The 25,424-nt window shown below is 37.3% G+C and overlaps 2 protein-coding genes across 2 annotated transcripts; both read right to left on the bottom strand.

Moving 5' to 3' along the window:
* Window positions 1–6,120: 6,120 nt before the first annotated feature.
* LOC129248969 (odorant receptor 33b-like) lies at window positions 6,121–9,659 on the bottom strand. The gene is made up of 3 exons (XM_054888576.1): window positions 8,941–9,659; window positions 6,597–7,328; window positions 6,121–6,532 (listed from the first exon to the last, which is right to left on the bottom strand). The coding sequence occupies exons 1-3, from the start codon at window positions 9,657–9,659 to the stop codon at window positions 6,121–6,123; spliced, it is 1,863 nt and encodes a 620-aa protein (XP_054744551.1).
* A 9,289-nt stretch (window positions 9,660–18,948) lies between these two features.
* On the bottom strand, window positions 18,949–20,149 carry LOC129249116 (odorant receptor 33b-like). Its single transcript, XM_054888767.1, has 2 exons — window positions 19,425–20,149; window positions 18,949–19,360 (listed from the first exon to the last, which is right to left on the bottom strand). Exons 1-2 carry the CDS (start codon window positions 20,147–20,149, stop codon window positions 18,949–18,951), a joined length of 1,137 nt encoding a protein of 378 aa, XP_054744742.1.
* Window positions 20,150–25,424: the final 5,275 nt, after the last annotated feature.

Genomic DNA, 25,424 nt, shown 5'->3' with positions numbered 1-25,424 from the left:
ATTATTTGGTAAAAATAGCTTTAAATCGAGTCCTAATCTAATAAAGAATGTTTATAAGTGATTTTTTTACTTTTCTGTGTTTGTATTTAAGTGAAATAAGCGTCTGTAATAGGGTATTTTTTCAAGCTTATGCAAAAACGATGCATTTTTAACGTTAAATATTGCTATTAATTCTTAATTTTAATTTATAAAAAGTAATATAAATCAAAAGGCTGATATAGTGACTACATTTGCGTGTTATAATGTTTTAATTCAGTCCACGCACTTAGACATTATAAGCAAATATATCGTGGTAGAAATGGAAAGCACAGCCGAATAAAATATCTCAAAATTCGTAATTTTTTTGGTGGAAATAATCGTTCGGCTGTCATTAATTTAAAGGTTGGTGAAAAAATGTGAAGGTTCTGTTGAGGTTAGAAAAAGGACTGGCTGGCTAAAAACTTGATGCTCTGTTGAGAAAATTCCTGATGTAGTGCAAAGAGTTGCTGAACCACCTTCAAAATAGATATTTCGACGTTCTCAACAATTTGGCATTCTTGAATCGACTGTTTGGAGGCTGAGTTTAGCTGTAGAGGTGCTCATGGTGGTCACTTAAATGATGTCATTTTATAATTCTTTCCAATATATAATAATTCCATCTAATTCCTAAGAGCTCTATTTTGAATAAAAGTAGTGAAACCTGATGGAATCTAAACTTTTACATGTTTTATTTTAAAACAATGTCTAGGCGCGTCTTTTGAAGCACCATTTGTAAATGCGATAGTTGGGCGCATGTCTGGGAAAGTTTATGTGACCCATTGGTTATGGCTGGGGTCAAGATATTCATACAAAATCATATCTATAATCCACTTTAGTCTTTTTTATTATCCAATAAACATTTCGGCATTGCGCTTGAAACTACAGAATAAATTTTACTATTTCACGGTGATGTACAAGGTGGTGGAAAATAAACCAATCAATTTGTTTCTGAATAACTGTTTTTATTAAATAACAAAAAAACAAAACGATATCCTCCCCAGTATTAGACTAGAATGAGAAAGGGGAGACCAGCCAACACTTGGAAACGGCAGATTGACGCAGAAGCGCAGAAAGCAGGCCATTTACCGAGACAAAATAATTTTCTATCTATGAAAAAATCAAATTATGAAGTATTTGTTTAAACCCTACGTTCCACCTAGGACTCGATTTATAAAAATTATGAAATTTCCGATAGGGTGACAATTTTGCGTCCATACATTAATCACCTAGAGGGGAATGTTTATACTTGAATAAATAAATAAAATATATAAAAATTTTTGAGAAAAATATGCCCGCAGAGTGGCGCTGGGGTCGAGATACTCTAAAGAATTCTATTTATGGATGGATTGTGGCTTGATGTGACTTGTGCGACTTGAAATGGTAGAAAAAGTTTTTCCTAAAAGCCGTCGTCCCTCGACGGGTATTTGCAAGTTTCCGGGTGGTTTTCTGCCACATAAAACTCCTCACAAAAATTCATCTGTCGTATGGAGGCGGCATAAAACTACAGATATCGACCTCTAGGGTCACGATGCCAGTCAGTGCTCTTCACGTGCAATGCTTTACTGCGGTTTTTCGAAACATCTTTTCAAATCGTTCAATTTTCTTGAAATGTGTACCGTCAGCGAAGGTGGCCGTTCTGTTCTTTTTAGAAGTCGGAAGGTCAGATGTGAAAAGCATTTAAAGTATAAGTCTAAGAATACTTCCTTGTGAAATTCCGGCATTTATTGGCTTAAGGCTTGAATAAATGACATGGCACTTCATCCCGAAATATCTATTGCTTAGATATGAAGTTAAAATGTTCGAAAATTACTTTGGAATGATTTTGCCATTAGCTTAGGTTGCAATCCGTCATACCGTACTTTATAGAAGGCCGGAGTAACACCGATAAAATGGAAGGGCATACGTTTTTCTTTCCGATTGCTTCTTTTACGGTTGTGATTCAATTGCTGAGTGCTTTTTTCGAAATCCGAAATGGGTTTGAATAAAAAGGTACAATCACTGCAAAATTATTTTTTCGAACAACTTAGACATTATAGGTAGCAAAGAGATCGGACGGTATGACGAAACTTCGTCAAGGCTTTTGCCAGGTTTTTCTATCATTATTACAGTCAGTGTCAGAAGAATGGAGCCGCGATTAATCATGAAGTATAAAATATATACATATATTTAAAATTTTCTTTACATGAAAGTGTGTACTAAACAAGGAGTCGCAATTACTTAATACGCCGTATAGTCTCCAACGTTGCCGAGTATAGCCTGGCATCTTCTCGGCATGCTTTGAACTAGCTTTTCTGCGTAGCTCGTCGACCAAGAGGACCAGATCTTGTGAACTTGACGCACGATATGCTTTAAATCAGGGGCTGGCTTTGAGGCAAGATGGATTTTCATAATTCTCCACACATTTTCAACGGGGTTAGTGTCTGGAGACTGAGAAGGCCAGTCTATTACTGTGACGCTATTTTCTGGTTTCCAGGCCTTACAGAGTCGACTTTGGTGTTTTGGGTCATCATCCTCTTGCACGATCCAATCATTGCTTCTTCCTGGATACATCTTTTTCACCGGAGAAGCAACACTAAAAATTCACTTTCACCGGGTGTTTAACAGTGCGCTGTACGATATTAGTATGGCTCGTGGACCCAGCTCGCTTAAGTGGAACCCAAGCCCAAAAAGTTGCTGCATCCGAGGAAACAACCTTACTCCAATCGCGTTCCATGTTTTCGGTAGCCCAAGACTTGCGATTCTCAGTGTAATTTTCCGAGAGCAGTGGTTTTGATGATGTGGGACGGTAGGATACGTTCGCCTCCTTCAGTCGTTGTTCGCTGGTGTTGATACTCACATCTATTCCATCTATTCGGTATTTTAACTAGAATTGTGTGCGCTTAGTGTAGTCGCAAAGAAGGGTCCCATTTAAAAAGTTGGACGATCATTTTATTCTTTATCACTTTATTTTTTGTCAACATTTTTGTGCTCTTTGTACCACTGATTCCACATCACAACAATGTTTTTGATTTTTTTATTCTTTTTGCAGCCGCGGCGTAAGATACTTTGGAATGCGGGCATAAAAATACCGCCTCGAAACGCTTCGCGCGCTTCTCACTAATTTTTGTTTGGTTGCGTTTACGGGAAAGTTTCGAACGACACTAACCTGTGTTAGCACTGGCGTCATAGCCGTTGAGAGGGACTGTTATGCAGCAAAAAGCAGAACGAAATATATTTTGAAGTTACAAGAAAGAAACCGGTTCTTTGATATTTAATTCGATTTTATGAGTTAAAGCTATATTTTGAACTCGTATGTTTAGAAATTCTACCTTCAGGGACTTTAGTGATGGCTGGGTATTTCGTTGAAAAAAATCCAGTGAAGCACTAAAGCAGAAAGAATTGATTTAAGAAGTGAATACAAAGAGTAATATTATCAGTTTCAAACGCCTTAGTACAATTGGATGGTAAATTACACTTGATTTGGAGAACCAGATATCCTAAGAAGAACCGAAGCTATTATTTTCCAGAGTTTCAACTCACGTTTTTCATATATTCCGGGCAGAAAAACCAGAAACATAATTTTTGGATATATTTGAGGTTATGTAACATCAATCAATATTTTTTAAGGGTTGCAATAGTAACAGCAGCCGCCGTAATCCAATTGGTTTTGCAACAATGTTTGGTACGTTTGATTGTTGAATCAGAAGCAAAGTGTTGACAAAGTAGAAAACGAACAATGAATTCGCCTTGTTTCCTTCTAAGCTGACAACCATATGAACAAGGCGAAAAAAAACAAATCAACTGACTTACCGCTAACACCTTCAGCATTTTGGCGTCAGTAAAACTACAATACGGCGCATTTTAAAGGATGATTTACACTTTTTTCCGTATAAAGTACAATTGTCACAAATAATATTGCCGACAGAGCATGTACGTCGCTTGGAATACGGCCAAACAATCGCTCGAATGGTTGACACTGACCCAATTTTTGGAAGCAAATTTTAATGACTGACGAGACACATTTTAACCTCTCTGGCAGCGTGAATAAACAAAATGCCGCATTTGGGGAACTGAGAATCCACACGAGACACATGAAACGCCATTACATGACCGGAAAGTACCTGTTTGGGCCGGCATTTGTGCCTAAACCATCTTTGGGTCATATTTTTACCGGGAAAGCGAAACGGTCGATGGTGCCAACCGATATCGATGGATGTTGCCTCATTATGTCTGCCCGCAAATGCGTGAGAGAGGTTTAGACGGTTACTGGTTTCAACAAGACGGTGCGCCATACCACAATGCGAATGCAACAATTAAATTTCTGCAACGAAAATTCTCGGGACGTCTAGTGTCAAAAAGAGGCGACATCGACAGGCCCCCCAGATCAACTGACTTAACCCCCTCCCCCCCCACTGCTTTTTGTGGGACTATCTCAAAAATAAGGTTTACGCCAACAAGCCGCAGACTATTGACCAGCTTAAGACACATTTTCGTGCCGAAATCGACGCTATAAAACCCGAAATGCTTGACAAGGTGAGGACAAATGCAGAAAAAGATTGCAGTCTGTGATTGCTAATAAAGTTTTAATAAATTGTTAATAACCAAATCAAATAGAAATACCTCACTTATACAAATCAATTGCTGTTTTTTCAAAGTTATTCAATGTTTTCATACCGACATAAAAGATGGTGCACCCTGTATACAGTAGCGGGCACTGAAATCCGGACAACTGTGTAGCTTTCAATTACAAATTAATTACAAATACAAATTAAATTTTCACGGAATCTAGTGAGCTTACACATTTTTTATGCCACTTGGTTCACACGACTTCCACTTTACGATACCAAAATGTAATAAGCCATGCAAGTACATATTTGAAATTTTTTAAGAAATTAAAAGGATTGAATTTTCGATAAAAATTTTCCGAATTTTTATAAACTCTGTACAAAGTGTGAAATTTCGCTTCATATGTATTTTGCAGTAGTCAGAACTATAAATAAATAGTTAAAACTTGTTAATATGTGGTGTATACCTTCTTTTGATGTTGACTGTATATGCATTTCTAAAATTAATTTAATTTCAACCCATGTGTTATATCAGATGTACAAAAATGGAACAAAAATTTTGTGGATTGCATATTCAATTATTTATTTATGTCTGATTTATACAAAATACAATTGAAACTTAAGTACCAAATAAAAATTAAAAAATTGTTACACGAAAACCCCTTTTTTATTTCTAATTGTCTTAAAAATTTTGTATAAAATATATGTAAATCAAAAAAATGTTGGGTTTGGTTAGGTAAGCCAGGTTGCTTGTCTAAGACAAGACAATCGGCTCTTTGTGATACCTGCATTTGCTTTCCTTCCCCTACCTAAAATGCTTAAACCACTTGGATATTTTTAATATGATAAGTAGTTCCTACAGTGAGACATGTTGCAAACTGCCCAGGCCTTCAAAGATATAATCGCTTAGATATTTGGCACGGCTTCTTTGAAGTGCAGGACATTCACAGAGGAGGTGTTGTACTGACTCAATTTCTTCTTGATACAAAATTTTAGAAAAAGGTAAGCTGACTTAGAGTTTCATTTTTCAGGGTGTTAGTATCGTAGACTATCTGTACATCCTGTGATGCGTATTTGGCAGAGCTCCTCCATTAGTGGTGTGCTTGTTGATGTTTTTTCACAAACGGAGAAATCCACAGTTTAATGCCACCTCTGATGTTTTTTATTTGGAGCTTTTTCATGGCAGAAATACACTATTTTCCACCGAGTGGCGACCGTTAAAAAAAAAAATTTGGTGTTTTATGTAATTACACAAACCTATTCCTTTACGGTGACAGCTGAATAAGTAATATATAATAAAAAAGTGGGGTAGAAAAAAATGTGTCACATATGAAACGTACACAGAGTTTTAAGAGCTTCGCTTCTTATTTAATTTTTTTTCAAACTGCGTGCCGCTAATTAGTATATAAGTAATTGCATTACGAACTACGATCTATGAATCTACTTGTGTTTTTTTAAGATTTTTTAATTTTTCTTCATTCTTCATTCTTCATTCTCCATTTGCAATTTGTTATTTTCTTTTTGAGTCTCCCCCTTGTCGATCTCACCCCATCTCTCTTTACTTCATGCTTTGTATAACGGTGAAGAATGAGTACCCCATTTTACATGTGGCAAAGAAGGAATCCAAATTGATTCGTATCATACCGCCAGCATACAGGGTGACCTCTCTTAGCGTCAACTCTGTAAAATTAACAACATTCCGCCGAAATGCGCGTGGCTGAGTAGGCCAGTTGCTCCTAAAAATTGCATAAGATAAATCGTGAAATTCACATTCCAGCATACTGCCAAAGTAGCAGCAAGGAAATAACTCAATCATTATGGCCGTTACGTGTAGGCTGTAGTAGACATAGGCAAAATAGTTGTCAGCGAAGAAAAGCAAATAGACGAGGCCAACGCACAGATTGATGCCAACACCAACAAATTGCACCAGATAACTGGCCGAGACGATGCGCTCCACTGTGTTGGAGGTGCTGTGAAAAAAACGGAAATGATCACTGACATATGAAACACACTGTACATTTAGTGGCACATTACCTCCGCAGCAGTTTGTGATCCTCGATGCAAAGTGCCAAATCACTACTATTTTCTGCGATGTTTTCTTCGCTGCTATGGCTAACACGCGACACCCGATTCGCTAGCAGGTGCACATGCCCAGAAAGCATACATAGCACCACCGGACCATAAGCGTCGTTAGCTATATTCTGCACGATTTGTAGCGAAACGCCCGCGAATTGAAACAGTATGGCCACAATATATTGCGAAATCGAGGTGCGCCAGGCCAGCGGCACAAATGCGGGATAGAGCAGCTCGCCGGTGACTAAGGCCGTGAGAAGCGCCGTTATGCTGACCGCGAAGTAGCAGCGCGTGAAGAAATTGATCATAAAATTACACGGGCGCTCTATAAAGCGCTTGTAGTAGTCATAGTCCGTATTGGTGTGCACGCGTTCATCCAGACGTGCAAGAATTTTATTTACCATAAGCATTTCACTCAGGCGATATCGCAGCAACAAATGCTTTAACGTGCACGAAACGCTCGCAATGCCGATGACCAGATTGATGAAGAATTGCTCCTGAGTACTGCTGAAAATGATGCCTAGCACCAAATGCAATGGAAAGCCGAAGGTAACGAAAATGTTCATCAACAAATCGTAGACAATGCGCAGATATTTATTGAATGGCCATAAGATGATGCCCAGTACGCGCCATGTGATAAATAGGCGACGGAAGATGGCTATTGTGTCGATTTGACGCATCAGCATTTTGTGGCTGAGTGAGTTCAATGCGAGTCCAAATAACTTAATAGAGAAATATTGCAAATTTTCTTGCTTTTTATATGAATCAATAAAGTCATTAGCGCGAAAATGCTTTTATAGGCTGTAATTAAGGAATGAAGGCGTGGAGCTATTTGCTAATATGGGCTGCAAACTTGACTTTTCGTACACTCATGGGAAGATAGTAATTGGGCGCAATTTGTGCAATATTTATTGGCGCACTTTATATTGCATTGCAAACGACGAAAATAAAGCAAAATTCCCAAAAAAGGAAGTAGTTTAAGTAGAATGCTTTGAACTTTTATTTCATTGACTTACATTAAATTTGAAGCCACAAATTTGAATGACGAGTGAGTTTTTGGTACTCTCGACAAATATTTATTGATTAATATCTATTGGGTCCTCGTTCAATTATAATACACTCGTGCCAACGTTTTTTCCAATCCTCAAATCAACTCTGACCAAAAAGTGCTTTTGTATGGCCATACAAGACCACGGGGGCTGGTGGAATCCGCCCGGTAGTACTACAGCAAAGCGAAGAGCTAATTACACCACATCTCGTTGGATAAGTGCGATACAGTTTTGCGTTGGCATACATACCAACAGTGTGGAGAATACGTCTGTATTTAGTAAAAAATATATTTGAAAATAATAATAACAACGAAATAAAATGAATAATAAAAAAATAATTTTAGTAAATAAATAAATTTTGAATAATTTATTGTTTTTTTCTTAGTAAAAAAATTAACAAAAGCTTGCAAACTAAACAGCAGCCGCAAGAAAAACGGAAACATTGTTTTTTGTTCTATTTAGTAGAGATTTTATTTAGTTGGCGCAAAATTAGTCATCCAATGTGCTCTTGAACAATTTTTTTTTGTTTAGTATAAATATTTAAATAATAATGATAATATGAAACAAATAATAAAAAAAAATTTAATTTACAACCTTTTGAATAATATTTTACGAAATAAAAAAAAAATCTAAATTTTAATTTTAAATTTTAATTAAATTTTTGTTTATTTATTAAAAAAATATTCAAAAGGCTGAAAACTATGCAGCTGCCGCATACCTCTAAAAAAGCAGTGAAGCGTGCAAAAGTCAGGATAAGTGTAAAATATTTTTCGTGTTTATTTAGATGGCACAAAATTAATCACCCAAGAATTGTTTTATTTAAACAACATATTTTGCTTTTTATATTTAATAAAAAATATATTAATTGGGTAGCGTAAAATTTTTGATTTGCATTCAAATTTGCATTTAAAAAACTTTTTTATTACTTTTGCAGTTTTTTTTATTCTTCTATTTAATTAGTAAAAAAAAATATTCTAAATACATTATCTTTTGTTTAGTAAATAAAATATTCAAACTATTTGAAAACATTTTTTTTATTTTTTTTTACTAAATAGAAGAATAACAAAAACTGAAAAAGTAATAAAAAAGTTGTTTAAATGCAAATTTGAATGCAAATGAAAAATTTTGCGCCTCTCAATTAATATTTTTTTATTAAATACATTTTTTTACTAAATAAAAACAAACATTTTTTTTGCGTGATGGTAATCTTTATTTTGACTGTTTCTACATGGCAAATATTTGATTGGTATTTGTACCTCATCAGCAGTTTGTAGTCCTCAATGCAAATCACAAGTGCTCTGTAGTTTTCATCCATTTCGCTTGTGATCTCATGACCTATACGCGCAACACGCCTGGAGAGCAAGTGCACATGGCCGGCGAGTAGGCATAAAACTATTGGCCCATAAGCATCGTTGGTGAGATTTTGTGCGACTTCCATATTGAAGCTGTACGATTGATAAAGCATTACCACCAAATATTTCCACGTCGTGCTGCGCCAGTCCACGATCACATATCCGGGGTATAGTATTTTTCCAGTCCACAAAGCTGAAAGCACCGCCATGACGCCCACCGAGAAGTAAACGTAGACGTAAAAACGCATCATAAAAACTGAACGGTTGCGCATATATTTTATGTAGTAGTGGGTGTCCTCATCACTTCGCACTCGTTCATCTAATTGTTGGAAAGTTTTATTCAAAGCAACAATTCGTTTCAAGTGCGGACGTAGCATGAAATGTTTAATTGTGCAGGCAATTGAGGAAATGCCAATTGCTAAATTGCTGAAAATGTCCTCTCGCTCGTCAGTAAATATTGCGCCCAGAATTAAATGCGCAGGAAAGGCGAGAGAGACGACGATGGTCACAAATACGTCGTAGAGGCCGATGAGGTACTTATTGCAGCTGGTGGTGAAACCCAAAATGCGCCAGAAAAATAATAAAGGGCTAAATATTTTCACTGTATTGATTCGCGAGTCCATTGCGGAGGTTTAAACTGCCTGTTGACCGATCGGATTACGCAAAGATTGTGAGATGTCATTTGTGATGCGTTGACGTATTTAAGTCACAGCTTTAGGTTAAGAAACCAGAAGAGGTTGAGAAACGTGTGTCTGCGTTGCAAAATTACAGTGTGAAAGCATGTAATTAATACGCATAATTACTGTTTTCGATAGCAGCTGCAATTAGTAAATATTCGACACTCTTAAAATACTCCAAGGATATAGGCACGTGTACCCCCAATGCCACTAATTGAAGCAGAAGCGGTGCCTGCTCATGCAATTTATTAATGTAGTGATAGAGAATGGAGAATAATCAGGTATTCAAATGATTCGGAAAATAGTTGGGGTATGTATCTGCGTGCTTGAATTTACATTTTGATACTAAATTTTCTTTTATGTAAGGGGTCTTTTAAAAGTTGCGCCTAGATGCCAGTAGTGAATCATTCCTAGACGGTACCTTTTATTTATGTCATTTTTGGCATTTGTCAAGTAGGGGGAATGTGCAATTTTACGCCATAGAACAACGTGTTACAATTATTGAAACTTGTTATAAAAATGGTCGATCTTAAAGAATAAATGGCAAAACTTTCCTTTGCTACCACGATATATTTGTATGGGGGGCGGGGGGAGAGGGGGCGTGGCACCCCCCACCAGGTCCATTAGAAAGAGCAAGGTCACACCATTTTAACTGTGAAAGTCCCAACCTCCGAGGGTCCCTATAGAACCCCCAGGAGAAGTTTAAAAATATGGGTTTTTCCGACCGCATTTGCAGTTTGTACTGAAATACAGTTGAAGAGAAGAGTATACAGCAGTCGTCAACCCAGCAAGCATTTAACTTAGGTTTTATAATTCATAGCACTTATGGAAATGTTGTTTTATCGTAAAAGTTATGAGTGAGGCCAAAAATTGTCCGATTTTGCACTATTTCACTATTTATAAAAAATTTTTTTTGTAACATGTATGTATGTATATTTGAAATCAGAAAAGCGCCGCAGGCGAAAATTTGGACTAAAAAGCGCGCGATTTTTATTCCACATTTTCAGTATTTGTAAAAATATTTGTTTTTGTAGTATATATGTATATTTAGGCAGCCGCCGTAGCCGAATAGGTTGGTGCGTGATTACCATTCGGAATTCACAGAGAGGTCGTTGGTTCGAATCTCGGTGAAAGCAAAATTAATAAAAACCTTTTTCTAATAGCGGTCGCTCCTCGGCAGGCAATGGCAAACCTCCGAGTGTATTTCTGCCATGAAAAAGCTCCTCATAAAAATATCTGCCGTTCGGGGTCGGCTTGAAATTGTAGGTCCCTCCATTTGTGGAACAACATCAAGACGCACACCACAAATAGGAGGAGGAGCTCGGCCGAACACCTAACAGAAGTGTACGCGCCAATTATTTATTTATTTTATGTATGTATATTTGAAATCAAATCGCGCGATTTTTATTCCAAATTTTCAGTATTTGTAAAAATATTTGTTTTTGTAATATACATGTATATTTGAAATCAAAAAAGCGCCCCTATAAATAATAAAAATAATAATAAAAGAATTGTTCCCTTTTGGTTGACTGGGTTTTTCTTATTTCGCTCTGTTCTTCTCTCTCTCATGGTTCGTTTGACAGTTCGCATCTCACATTTATTCTGCACGGTATTACAAACGGTTAGAAGAACATTTGTAATAATAGAATTTTAATAGAATTTGGAGTATTATTTGGTAAAAATAGCTTTAAATCGAGTCCTAATCTAATAAAGAATGTTTATAAGTGATTTTTTTACTTTTCTGTGTTTGTATTTAAGTGAAATAAGCGTCTGTAATAGGGTATTTTTTCAAGCTTATGCAAAAACGATGCATTTTTAACGTTAAATATTGCTATTAATTCTTAATTTTAATTTATAAAAAGTAATATAAATCAAAAGGCTGATATAGTGACTACATTTGCGTGTTATAATGTTTTAATTCAGTCCACGCACTTAGACATTATAAGCAAATATATCGTGGTAGAAATGGAAAGCACAGCCGAATAAAATATCTCAAAATTCGTAATTTTTTTGGTGGAAATAATCGTTCGGCTGTCATTAATTTAAAGGTTGGTGAAAAAATGTGAAGGTTCTGTTGAGGTTAGAAAAAGGACTGGCTGGCTAAAAACTTGATGCTCTGTTGAGAAAATTCCTGATGTAGTGCAAAGAGTTGCTGAACCACCTTCAAAATAGATATTTCGACGTTCTCAACAATTTGGCATTCTTGAATCGACTGTTTGGAGGCTGAGTTTAGCTGTAGAGGTGCTCATGGTGGTCACTTAAATGATGTCATTTTATAATTCTTTCCAATATATAATAATTCCATCTAATTCCTAAGAGCTCTATTTTGAATAAAAGTAGTGAAACCTGATGGAATCTAAACTTTTACATGTTTTATTTTAAAACAATGTCTAGGCGCGTCTTTTGAAGCACCATTTGTAAATGCGATAGTTGGGCGCATGTCTGGGAAAGTTTATGTGACCCATTGGTTATGGCTGGGGTCAAGATATTCATACAAAATCATATCTATAATCCACTTTAGTCTTTTTTATTATCCAATAAACATTTCGGCATTGCGCTTGAAACTACAGAATAAATTTTACTATTTCACGGTGATGTACAAGGTGGTGGAAAATAAACCAATCAATTTGTTTCTGAATAACTGTTTTTATTAAATAACAAAAAAACAAAACGATATCCTCCCCAGTATTAGACTAGAATGAGAAAGGGGAGACCAGCCAACACTTGGAAACGGCAGATTGACGCAGAAGCGCAGAAAGCAGGCCATTTACCGAGACAAAATAATTTTCTATCTATGAAAAAATCAAATTATGAAGTATTTGTTTAAACCCTACGTTCCACCTAGGACTCGATTTATAAAAATTATGAAATTTCCGATAGGGTGACAATTTTGCGTCCATACATTAATCACCTAGAGGGGAATGTTTATACTTGAATAAATAAATAAAATATATAAAAATTTTTGAGAAAAATATGCCCGCAGAGTGGCGCTGGGGTCGAGATACTCTAAAGAATTCTATTTATGGATGGATTGTGGCTTGATGTGACTTGTGCGACTTGAAATGGTAGAAAAAGTTTTTCCTAAAAGCCGTCGTCCCTCGACGGGTATTTGCAAGTTTCCGGGTGGTTTTCTGCCACATAAAACTCCTCACAAAAATTCATCTGTCGTATGGAGGCGGCATAAAACTACAGATATCGACCTCTAGGGTCACGATGCCAGTCAGTGCTCTTCACGTGCAATGCTTTACTGCGGTTTTTCGAAACATCTTTTCAAATCGTTCAATTTTCTTGAAATGTGTACCGTCAGCGAAGGTGACCGTTCTGCTCTTTTTAGAAGTCGGAAGGTCAGATGTGAAAAGCATTTAAAGTATACGTCTAAGAATACATCCTTGTGAAATTCCGCAATTATTGGCTTAAGGCTTGAATAAATGACATGGCACTTCATCCCGAAATATCTATTGCTTAGATATGAAGTTAAAATGTTCGAAAATTACTTTGGAATGATCTTGCCATTAGCATAGGTTGCAATCCGTCATACCGTACTTTATAGAAGGCCGGAGTAACACCGATAAAATGGAAGGGCATACGTTTTTCTTTCCGATTGCTTCTTTTACGGTTGTGATTCAATTGCTGAGTGCTTTTTTCGAAATCCAAAATGGGTTTGAATAAAATAAATCACTGCAAAATAATTTTTTCGAACAACTTAGACATTATAGGTAGCAAAGAGATCGGGCGGTATGACGAAACTTCGTCAAGGCTTTTGCCAGGTTTTTCTATCATTATTACAGTCAGTGTCAGAAAAAAGGAGACGCGATTAATCATGAAGTATAAAATATATACATATATTTAAAATTTTCTTTACATGAAAGTGTGTACTAAACAAGGAGTCGCAATTACTTAATACGCCGTATAGTCTCCAACGTTGCTGAGTATAGCCTAGCATCTTCTCGGCATGCTTTGAACTAGCTTTTCTGCGTAGCTCGTCGACCAAGAGGACCAGATCTTGTGAACTTGACGCACGATATGCTTTAAATCATGGACTGGCTTTGCGGCAAGATGCGTTTTCATAATTCTCCACACATTTTCAACGGGGCTAGCGTCTGGAGCCTGAAAAGGCCAGTTTATTACTGTGACGCCATTTTTCTGGTTTCCAGGCCTTACAGAGTCGACTTTGGTGTTTTGGGTCATTATCCTCTTGCACGACCCAATCATTATTTCTTCCTGGATACATCTTTTTCACCGGAGAAGCAACACTAAACATTCACTTTCACGGTGTACGATATTAGTATGGCTCGTGGACCCAGCTCGCTTAAGTGGAATCCAAGCCCAAAAAATTGCTGCATCCGAGAAAACAACCTTACCCCAATCGCGTTCCATGTTTTCGGTAGCCCAAGCCTTGCGTTGCTCAGTGTAATTTTCCGAGAGCAGTGGTTTTGATGATGTGGGGCGGTAGGATATGTTCGCCTCCTTCAGTCCTCGTTCGATGGTGTTGATACTCACATCTATTCCATCTGTTCGGTATTTTAACTAGAATTGTGTGCGCTTAGTGTAGTCGCAAAGAAGGGTCCCGTTTAAAAAGTTGGACGATCGCTTTATTCTTTATCACTTTATTTTTTGTCAACATTTTTGTGCTTTTTGTACCACTAATTCAACATCACAACAATGTTTTTGATTTTTTAATTATTTTTGCAGCCGCGGCGTAAGATAATTTGGAATGCGGGCATAAAAATACCGCCTCGAAACGCTTCTCACTAATTTTTGTTTGGTTGCGTTTACGGAAAAGTTTCGAACGACACTAACCTGTGTTAGCACTGGCGTCATAGCCGTTGAGAGGGACTGTTATGCAGCAAAAAGCAGAATGAAATATATTTTGAAGTTACAAGAAAGAAACCGGTTCTTTGATATTTAATTCGATTTTATGAGTTAAAGCTATATTTTGAACTCGTTTGTTTAGAAATTCTACCTTCAGGGACTTTAGTGATGGCTGGGTATTTCGTTGAAAAAAATCCAGTGAAGCACTAAAGCAGAAAGAATTGATTTAAGAAGTGAATAAAAAGAGTAATATTATCAGTTTCAAACGCTTTAGTACAATTGGATGGTAAATTACACTTGATTTGGAGAACCAGATATCCTAAGAAGAACCGAAGCTATTATTTTCCAGAGTTTCAACTCACGTTTTTCATATATTCCGGGCAGAAAAACCAGAAACATAATTTTTGGATATATTTGAGATTATGTAACATCAATCAATATTTTTTAGGGGTTGAAATAGTAACAGCAGCCGCCGTAATCCAATTGGTTTTGCAACAATGTTTGGTACGTTTGATTGTTGAATCAGAAGCAAAGTGTTGACAAAGTAGAAAACGAAGAATGAATTCGCCTTGTTTCATTCTAAGCTGACAACCACATGAACAAGGCGAAAAAAAAACAAATCAGCTGACTTACCGCTAACACCTTCAATAGATTTGCCTTGATTCAGACGGAAAGAATTTAATTGAGTAAAAAAAACATTCAATGTCTAAATAGGACTTAAATAAAATCTTTTTTTTGATAATTTCCTGTATAACAGTAATAAATGCTGGTATTGGAGAAATGTTTTTTTCAGTTGGAGGGTACAATAAAATTATTTCCTCCGATTTGGAATTCACGAACTAAATTGTAGGGCTGCATCACTGAACAGTGGTTTAGGCAATTTGATCAAGCCTGTAGACAATTATGCTTTAAAGGTTCGAGTTGTGGAGGAAACATGGCATACACCAAATAGTTTTAATCAAGTATTTATAAATAAAATATAAAAATTTTAAACTAAACTACATCGAGTTTAATTAATTAAAAAATATATATATGTATATATAGTTTCGAACGAGACTAATATATATAAAGGGTCCGCCATATAACTTTAGGAATTAAAAATGCTATAAAAAAGAAACTACTCAATATTTTTCCAAACAGTTTTTTTTTATTTTGAAGTACAATCCTTCCGGTTAATGATGGAACACAACTTTATTCATTGGACTTTGTACGGCGTCATACCAAGGTCTTTACGCAAAATTCGTCTCAATGATGTCTCCGAAATGTCCAATTGTTGAGAACGACGGAGAACTGATGTTCCTGGTGATTCACGAACACTCTCGGCCACAGCAGCAATATTTTCGGGTGTACGCACGGTTTTTGGTCGGTCACGCGTTGGTTTGTCAATAAGCAACCCAGTTTCTCTTACTTTTTTCGCAAAGTAACGCACATACGCTTCATTCGGTGCTTTTCTTCTTCCCATTGCCGTATGTAATTTTCGTACACATTCTGCAACATTACCATGATTTTCAAAGTAATGTCGCAATATTTCCCAGCGTTCTTTGAGCGTATACACAACCATTTTCGTTCAGCGGAAGAATAAAACGAATTTTCTGTCAAATCAGATGACAGCTAAGTGTTACCATTCTTCAAATAATACCTAGTTCAAATCCGTAACGATAGATGGCGGGCCCTATTTATATAAAAATATGGTTCTGTTGGGTTATATATATGTATATGATAAGAATTTCATTTGCTTCCATTGAGTTTTATTTTAATATTATTCTGTCAGTGGAGTTAGCCGGTGTTGAAATTCAGTTGTGTTGAATCGTTTAGCAGAATTTTCGATAAGTTCTTCTTCTTCCTACGTACTACCATTTTGCAATATGTGTGGATCATTTCTTTATTAAAATTCATACCGGAAAGATACCGAGCCTAATCCATCTGTCGTTTGAAACAGTCCACTGATTACGTCGTAAGCAAATATCACAGAGTCTTGAAACTATTTAGGATACGAGGGTTGTTTGAAAATTAAGAGCAAATTCACTCGTACGAACTATCAGTACCATTACTGGATATCCATTGTATACGAAATATCACAGACTTTTGACTCTTTCTTTCCCTGAAATCATCAAGTAACATATTTTATATATACAACGAATTAATAACTTTGTCATTTACCAACCGATCGACTTCACACACATGTTTTCGATACGTCAATTCAGTATAACTTCAACCATGGATCGCTTTACACCGAAACTATGCGCTGAAATAGTGACACTTTACATCGAAAATAGTCGTTCTATTGTTCTAACTCAACGCGTATATCGCAAAAAGTATCGTGGCAAACAGGCAACATCTAACAGAACTATTCGTCTTTTGGTGCCGAATTGGTTTGGGCACGGGACAGTAGGATATCGTCAACAAGCCGCTCATCAACGACCAAGACGTTCTAATGAACTTGTTGAAGCAGTGAGGGAGAGCGTTGTCCAGGAGCCAACAGTGCCGTATCGTCGTCGAGCTCAGCATTTTGGCGTCAGTAAACCTACAATGCGGCGCGTGAGAGAGGTTTAGACGGTTACTGGTTTCAACAAGACGGTGCGCCATGCCACAATGCGAATGCAACAATTGAATTTCTGCAACGAAAATTCTCGGGACGTCTAGTGTCAAAAAGAGGCGACATCGACAGGCCCCCCAGATCAACTGACTTAACCCCCTCCCCCCCCCACTGCTTTTTGTGGGACTATCTCAAAAATAAGGTTTACGCCAACAAGCCGCAGACTATTGACCAGCTTAAGACACATTTTCGTGCCGAAATCGACGCTATAAAACCCGAAATGCTTGACAAGGTGAGGACAAATGCAGAAAAAGATTGCAGTCTGTGATTGCTAAAAAAGTTTTAATAAATTGTTAATAACCAAATCAAATAGAAATACCTCACTTATACAAATCAATTGCTGTTTTTTCAAAGTTATTCAATGTTTTCATACCGACATAAAAGATTGCGCACCCTGTATACAGTAGCGGGCACTGAAATCCGGACAACTGTGTAGCTTTCAATTACAAATTAATTACAAATACAAATTAAATTTTCACGGAATCTAGTGAGCTTACACATTTTTTATGCCACTTGGTTCACACGACTTCCACTTTACGATACCAAAATGTAATAAGCCATGCAAGTACATATTTGAAATTTTTTAAGAAATTAAAAGGATTGAATTTTCGATAAAAATTTTCCGAATTTTTATAAACTCTGTACAAAGTGTGAAATTTCGCTTCATATGTATTTTGCAGTAGTCAGAACTATAAATAAATAGTTAAAACTTGTTAATATGTGGTGTATACCTTCTTTTGATGTTGACTGTATATGCATTTCTAAAATTAATTTAATTTCAACCCATGTGTTATATCAGATGTACAAAAATGGAACAAAAATTTTGTGGATTGCATATTCAATTATTTATTTATGTCTGATTTATACAAAATACAATTGAAACTTAAGTACCAAATAAAAATTAAAAAATTGTTACACGAAAACCCCTTTTTTATTTCTAATTGTCTTAAAAATTTTGTATAAAATATATGTAAATCAAAAAAATGTTGGGTTTGGTTGGGTTAGGTAAGCCAGGTTGCTTGTCTAAGACAAGACAATCGGCTCTTTGTGATACCTGCATTTGCTTTCCTTCCCCTACCTAAAATGCTTAAACCACTTGGATATTTTTAATATGATAAGTAGTTCCTACAGTGAGACATGTTGCAAACTGCCCAGGCCTTCAAAGATATAATCGCTTAGATATTTGGCACGGCTTCTTTGAAGTGCAGGACATTCACAGAGGAGGTGTTGTACTGACTCAATTTCTTCTTGATACAAAATTTTAGAAAAAGGTAAGCTGACTTAGAGTTTCATTTTTCAGGGTGTTAGTATCGTAGACTATCTGTACATCCTGTGATGCGTATTTGGCAGAGCTCCTCCATTAGTGGTGTGCTTGTTGATGTTTTTTCATAAACGGAGAAATCCACAGTTTAATGCCACCTCTGATGTTTTTTATTTGGAGCTTTTTCATGGCAGAAATACACTATTTTCCACCGAGTGGCGACCGTTAAAAAAAAAAATTTGGTGTTTTATGTAATTACACAAACCTATTCCTTTACGGTGACAGCTGAATAAGTAATATATAATAAAAAAGTGGGGTAGAAAAAAATGTGTCACATATGAAACGTACACAGAGTTTTAAGAGCTTCGCTTCTTATTTAATTTTTTTTCAAACTGCGTGCCGCTAATTAGTATATAAGTAATTGCATTACGAACTATGATCTATGAATCTACTTGTGTTTTTTTAAGATTTTTTAATTTTTCTTCATTCTTCATTCTTCATTCTCCATTTGCAATTTGTTATTTTCTTTTTGAGTCTCCCCCTTGTCGATCTCACCCCATCTCTCTTTACTTCATGCTTTGTATAACGGTGAAGAATGAGTACCCCATTTTACATGTGGCAAAGAAGGAATCCAAATTGATTCGTATCATACCGCCAGCATATAGGGTGACCTCTCTTAGCGTCAACTCTGTAAAATTAACAACATTCCGCCGAAATGCGCGTGGCTGAGTAGGCCAGTTGCTCCTAAAAATTGCATAAGATAAATCGTGAAATTCACATTCCAGCATACTGCCAAAGTAGCAGCAAGGAAATAACTCAATCATTATGGCCGTTACGTGTAGGCTGTAGTAGACATAGGCAAAATAGTTGTCAGCGAAGAAAAGCAAATAGACGAGGCCAACGCACAGATTGATGCCAACACCAACAAATTGCACCAGATAACTGGCCGAGACGATGCGCTCCACTGTGCTGGAGGTGCTGTGAAAAAAACGGAAATGATCACTGACATATGAAACACACTGTACATTTAGTGGCACATTACCTCCGCAGCAGTTTGTGATCCTCGATGCAAAGTGCCAAATCACTACTATTTTCTGCGATGTTTTCTTCGCTGCTATGGCTAACACGCGACACCCGATTCGCTAGCAGGTGCACATGCCCAGAAAGCATACATAGCACCACCGGACCATAAGCGTCGTTAGCTATATTCTGCACGATTTGTAGCGAAACACCCGCGAATTGAAACAGTATGGCCACAATATATTGCGAAATCGAGGTGCGCCAGGCCAGCGGCACAAAGGCGGGATAGAGCAGCTCGCCGGTGACTAAGGCCGTGAGTAGCGCCGTTATGCTGACCGCGAAGTAGCAGCGCGTGAAGAAATTGATCATAAAATTACACGGGCGCTCTATAAAGCGCTTGTAGTAGTCATAGTCCGTATTGGTGTGCACGCGTTCATCCAGACGTGCAAGAATTTTATTTACCATAAGCATTTCACTCAGGCGATATCGCAGCAACAAATGCTTTAACGTGCACGAAACGCTCGCAATGCCGATGACCAGATTGATGAAGAATTGCTCCTGATTAGTGCTGAAAATGATGCCTAGCACCAAATGCAATGGAAAGCCGAAGGTAACGAAAATGTTCATCAACAAATCGTAGACAATGCGCAGATATTTATTGAATGGCCATAAGATGATGCCCAGTACGCGCCATGTGATAAATAGGCGACGGAAGATGGCTATTGTGTCGATTTGACGCATCAGCATTTTGTGGCTGAGCGAGTTCAATGCGAGTCCAAATAACTTAATAGAGAAATATTGCAAATTTTCTTGCTTTTTATATGCATTAATAAAGTCATTAGCGCGAAAATGCTTTTATAGGCTGTAATTAAGGAATGAAGGCGTGTAGCTATTTGCTAATATTGGCTGCAAACCTGTCGTACACTCATGGGAAGATAATAATTGGGCGCAATTTGTGGGATATTTATTGGCGTACTCTATATTGCATTGCAAACAACGGAAAAAAGAAAAATCACAAAATGGAAGTAGTTTAAGTAGAATGCTTTGAACTTTTATTTCATTGACTTACATTAAATTTGAAGGCACAAATATGAATGGCGAAGTTTCCTCAACAAGCAAGTGGCTCTTTGGTACTCTAGAAAAATATTTATTGATTAATATCCATTGGGTCCTCCTTCAAAGTAGCCTCCCTCGTTTATAATACACTTTTGCTAGCACTTTTTTCAACTGTCGAACCACCTCTAACCAAAGAGCGCTTTTGTATGGCCCATACGAGACCACGGGGGCTGGTGGAATCCGCCCGGTAGTACTACAGCAAAGCGGCGAGCTAATTACACCACGTCTCGTTGGAATAGCTGGCTAAGTCTGGCTAAGTCCTTTAGACCAATTACTCTCCTACTTACTCTTACTTACCGACACCAAAATGTTGCGCCAATCGCCTTTGCATTGCGCGCGTGGTCAGGTCGTCGACTTGGTTTCCAAACTTGAGAGCGTTATTGTCCATTCGCTCACTAGGTCGATGTCGGCATACAGCTCGTGGTTCCATCTTATTCCATATGCATTATTCACACAAATCGGACCATGGATCTTGCGCTGTTTCAGCTATGTATGGATATCCAGAGTACCTTTGACTGTAAGGGAGCAGTTTTCTGCGTCTTCCTCGATATCGAGGGAGCTTCTGACAATGCCCCTCACTCGGGGGTATGTCATGCACTAGAGAAGAGGAACGTGCAGAGACCCATCTGGTACAGAAAAGAATAACTGAAACCGGACAGTGCTATCCAGCTCCAAACAAGCAAGGCGTGTACGCAGGGGGAAGTCTTATCACCCCTTATGTTGAGCCCGGTAGTTGACGACCTGCTTCACTTGTAAACCAGCAACGGAATCCGCTGTCAGGGATATGCAGATCACGGTGTGATTATAACGAGAGAATAGTTCGAGAACACTCTTTCCGACATACTGCAAAGAGCTTTTAACCCGATGAAGAGATAGTGTGTTTGAGTGGGTCTGGATATAAAACCCTTATAAAACAGCCATTATTCCTTTCATCAGCAAAACAGTTTTACCAGGATTGAGAGAGATAAGCATGGACGGCGTTGCTGCTGGTATGGTCAGCGAAGTTAAGTATATTGGCCTTATCCTGGACAGCAAGCTCAGCTGGAGGAGTCATGCTGACGCAACATTGTCCAAAGCAACAAAGACTCTCATGATCTGCAAACGTCTATCAGGAAAGTACTGTGGTTGTAGCTCAAGCATCCTGAGATAGATGCAAATCATGATAATAAGACAAATGAAAACGTATGCGATCGCTTGCGCAACATGAGCTGTGCGGGTAGCACTAACTAAGCTTCAGCGCTTAGCATACGTTTGCATCACGGGGATGATACGGAATTGCCGCCGGACAGTTGAGATGGAGGTGGTGCTCGAACTGACGCCGCTTCAAGTAGTCAATTAGCAATAAGCCAAGCGTACCCAGGGTAAGTTTCGGTAGAGCAAAAGTCTTCTAAAAACATGCAATTGCTGAGCCTGCAGCTGCCACCCAGAAATGATATCACTAATGTCACACGAATTAAATAACCACGACAGTTGCATCACCTCATTGCTTCGTTTGCTGTCTTGCTAGCGATGCACACGCCGCCAAGTAGGTGCATAAACATCTGGCAGCACTCTACAGACAGAAAAGGAAACGAAAAAACGAAAAAATCAACGCAGCAAGTCGAAAAGTCAGTCGTGACTCTCTCCCTCTTCAATCAACAATTTTGCTAAATAAATAACTTTGTATAGCCTGACAAAATTTATTACTAAATAAAAAAGAAAATAACTTTGTTCGCCTGACAGTTCCGAAGTAGGATTCGCCTATTTGCCTACACGTTCGCGGATATAGAGGTGCAGTTTTATAATCGGTTTATAATGCATGAAAACGTGTGCATTAATGTCTGAATGCATTTGCAAACAAAATAAAAGCTGTGCTAAGCATTTTGTTGGTGAAGAAAACGTTTTCGGAAAACGTACGTTTAACTTTATGTTCATAACCTCACATTTGGTGAGATTTCTTTAAGCAACGGAGCTCCAGTTGGCAAACGTGGTGTCGCTGAGCTCAACGGCTTAAATTCAAATTTGTGGTTTTGTTGCCTGCGAAGTTCGGTTTTTACTTTGTCTTTCATCGAACGCATAATAGTGTATAATTGAAACGAAGAGCGCGATCAAAACAAAAAGCAAAATGTCGCAAACGAACGTAACACTTAAAGAACTTAAGAAGAAGTGCAAAGAAGCTGATTTGCCTACGTCTGGCACGAAAAACCAACTACTTAAACGTTTACAAACGAATATCGAAGACGCGAGTGAAAGTGAAGAGGACCGAGAAGCAACAATGATACAGCGAATATCATTACTAGAAAAAACAATTGATCGCTTAGTAGGTATGCAAGCTAGTGCTAGAATAAATACTAATGCGCCACATACTTCGTGCCAACAACATTTTCAGCCGACGTTGTCGTCATCGCCGGTCGGTACAGTGTATACGAGTATGGCAAATATGCAACAGTATGCGACAACAACAACTAGTGCGAATTTTAAGCCAGCCATTTTTAGAAGTGGTATTTACAATCTATCTAACGATCCGATTCCAGTAGGAAATGCATATTCTCATTCGACATATTATAGTGTTAAAGACATAGTAGAGTTATTGCCGGAATTCAACCCAACGAGCGAAACGTCGATTAATTCGATACAATTCGTTAAGCGTGTTGAAATGTTAAAAAGTGCCTACGAATGGCATGAATGCCCAATTATATTTGCGGTACAACAGAAAATGCGGGGATCTGCAAAATTGTGGATCGATTCGCAACCGTGCGCATTTGTAAACTGGGCTCAATTCGTCCAACAGTTTTTAATCGACTTTCCGTGTTTTTCTAATAAAGCTGATATACATATAAAACTTTCAAAAACAAAACGTCAACTATCCGAGTCGAATATTATTATAAAATGTTAGCACTCGGGAATAAAGGTGGGTTAGCAGAATCGGGTATCGCGCGACATATTGCCAACGGTATAAACGATAATGATTTAAAACGCAAAATATCAAATCAATATTAAAGGACATAATGAGCTATGGTATGTATAATGACATATATCAAAATGCGAGTAAACCGAAGAACGCACCATCTGCTATAAAACCAAATACGTTAAATGAAAAAAATATCTCCGTTTTGCCTAACAAACAAAATTCAACAAACAGTGTTAAGTGTTTTAACTGCGGCAAAATCGGTCATTTTGCTGTTAAGTGTCCTGATCCACAGAAAAAACCCAGATGTGCAAATTGTCAACGCACAACACACAAAACCGAAGAGTGTCCTAATCAAAAGAAAGCAAACGTCAATAATATTTTAGATTCAAAAGCGCGAAAAGCTGAAAACGTAAATGATGGTATATCTAAACAAATTTGTGTAAACGGAAATTCTACAAAAGCTTTTGTTGACCCTGGTAGTACACGTACACTTGTGCGCGAATCGTTTGCTGACAAAATAGGTGCGCATAAAAATGAATTAACAGTGCTGAGAGGTTTCGGTGGTGAAGAATACGTTTCTACTCGCAAATTGAATGTTTTGTTAGTAATTGATGGTCAAAAGTTTGATGTAAATATGGTTATTGTAAGGGACGGGTTAATATGTGAAAACGTACTCCTCGGCAAGGATGTACTTTGTAATTCAAACAATCGTGTTATAATCGAAAATACTGACTGCCGCGTTGAACAAGTTCGTAAAATAAATGTACCCGAAGGTTTGAATGAAAATGAAAATAAACAATTTGAAATGTTAATGGGAAATTTTGGTGATTTGTTCGCTAATGATATCGCTAATATCGGAAAGTGCGGGGTATCGAAAATGAATATAGTTCTAAATAATGACAAACCAATACAACTAAAACCTTATCGTGTTCCTTTTTCAAAACGATCGATTATCACGCAAATAATTACCGAGTTATTACAGAATGATGTAATTCGTCCCAGTGAATCACCGTATTCCTCCCCAATAGTTTTAGTCGAGAAAAAGAATAAAGAACATCGACTTTGTGTAGACTACCGTTGTCTCAATAAAATGACAGTGAAACAACCATTTCCCATGCGGAACATGGAGGAGCAATTCGCGCAACTGGCCGGAAATAAATATTTCACTACTCTTGATCTTCGTTTGGGCTATCACCAAATTGAGATTGAAGAGTCGTCAAAACATTATACCGCGTTTGTATACTTGGATGATATTGTAATCCCAAGTAAAACTATTAGTGATAAACTTCTACGATTAGAACGTTTTTTCAAACTTTTAAAAGAAGCCGGACTTACTTTGCGTCCCGATAAGTGTAAATTTCTGGCAACGCGAATCGAATATCTCGGGCACACCGTAGACGAAAGAGGTGTAACACCAGGATTGCATAAGGTAGCTGCTATCCGAAATTTTCAACCACCGACCACCGTAACAGAAGTAAGAAGATTTTTAGGCCTTACTGGATTTTTTAGAAAATTCGTACGTGATTATTCTATTATTTGAGTCAAACCACGTCAAGTGGGCCCCGAATTTTCCTTCAAATTCCCGATTTTAAAATCAAATGCATTTTTGGATAGAGAATTTGTCACATAATAATTGCTGTGAATAGTTTTATTTTTATTTCGCATTTTGTTTATATTATTAACAATTGAATTTTTTTGCATGATATTCTTGTAAAATCAATATCTCAGAAACTACAATTGATATTTTGATGAAATTTATTTCGGTTGCCGAAAAATGTTTACTCTACCGATTTAACGTCCAAAGACTGTGTATTTGTTGAAACAATAATTTTTAACAATAATTTTTATGAAAAATCGCAATTATTTTTGCGTTCTTCACGCTCTAAATGGACAATATCACAGTCAGATTAAGCGCACAATGCTCACCTTTAATAATCTGTAAAATCTGTAAAAAAAACTTTGTTCATCCAATCCGTTCTGAAGATATCGAATTTTTTGTCAGTCGAGGCACTACGT

The sequence above is a fragment of the Anastrepha obliqua genome, chromosome 5, assembly GCF_027943255.1.
Source record: "Anastrepha obliqua isolate idAnaObli1 chromosome 5, idAnaObli1_1.0, whole genome shotgun sequence".
Classification (NCBI taxonomy): domain Eukaryota; kingdom Metazoa; phylum Arthropoda; class Insecta; order Diptera; family Tephritidae; genus Anastrepha; species Anastrepha obliqua.
This window is presented reverse-complemented; position numbering and strand designations above follow the sequence as displayed.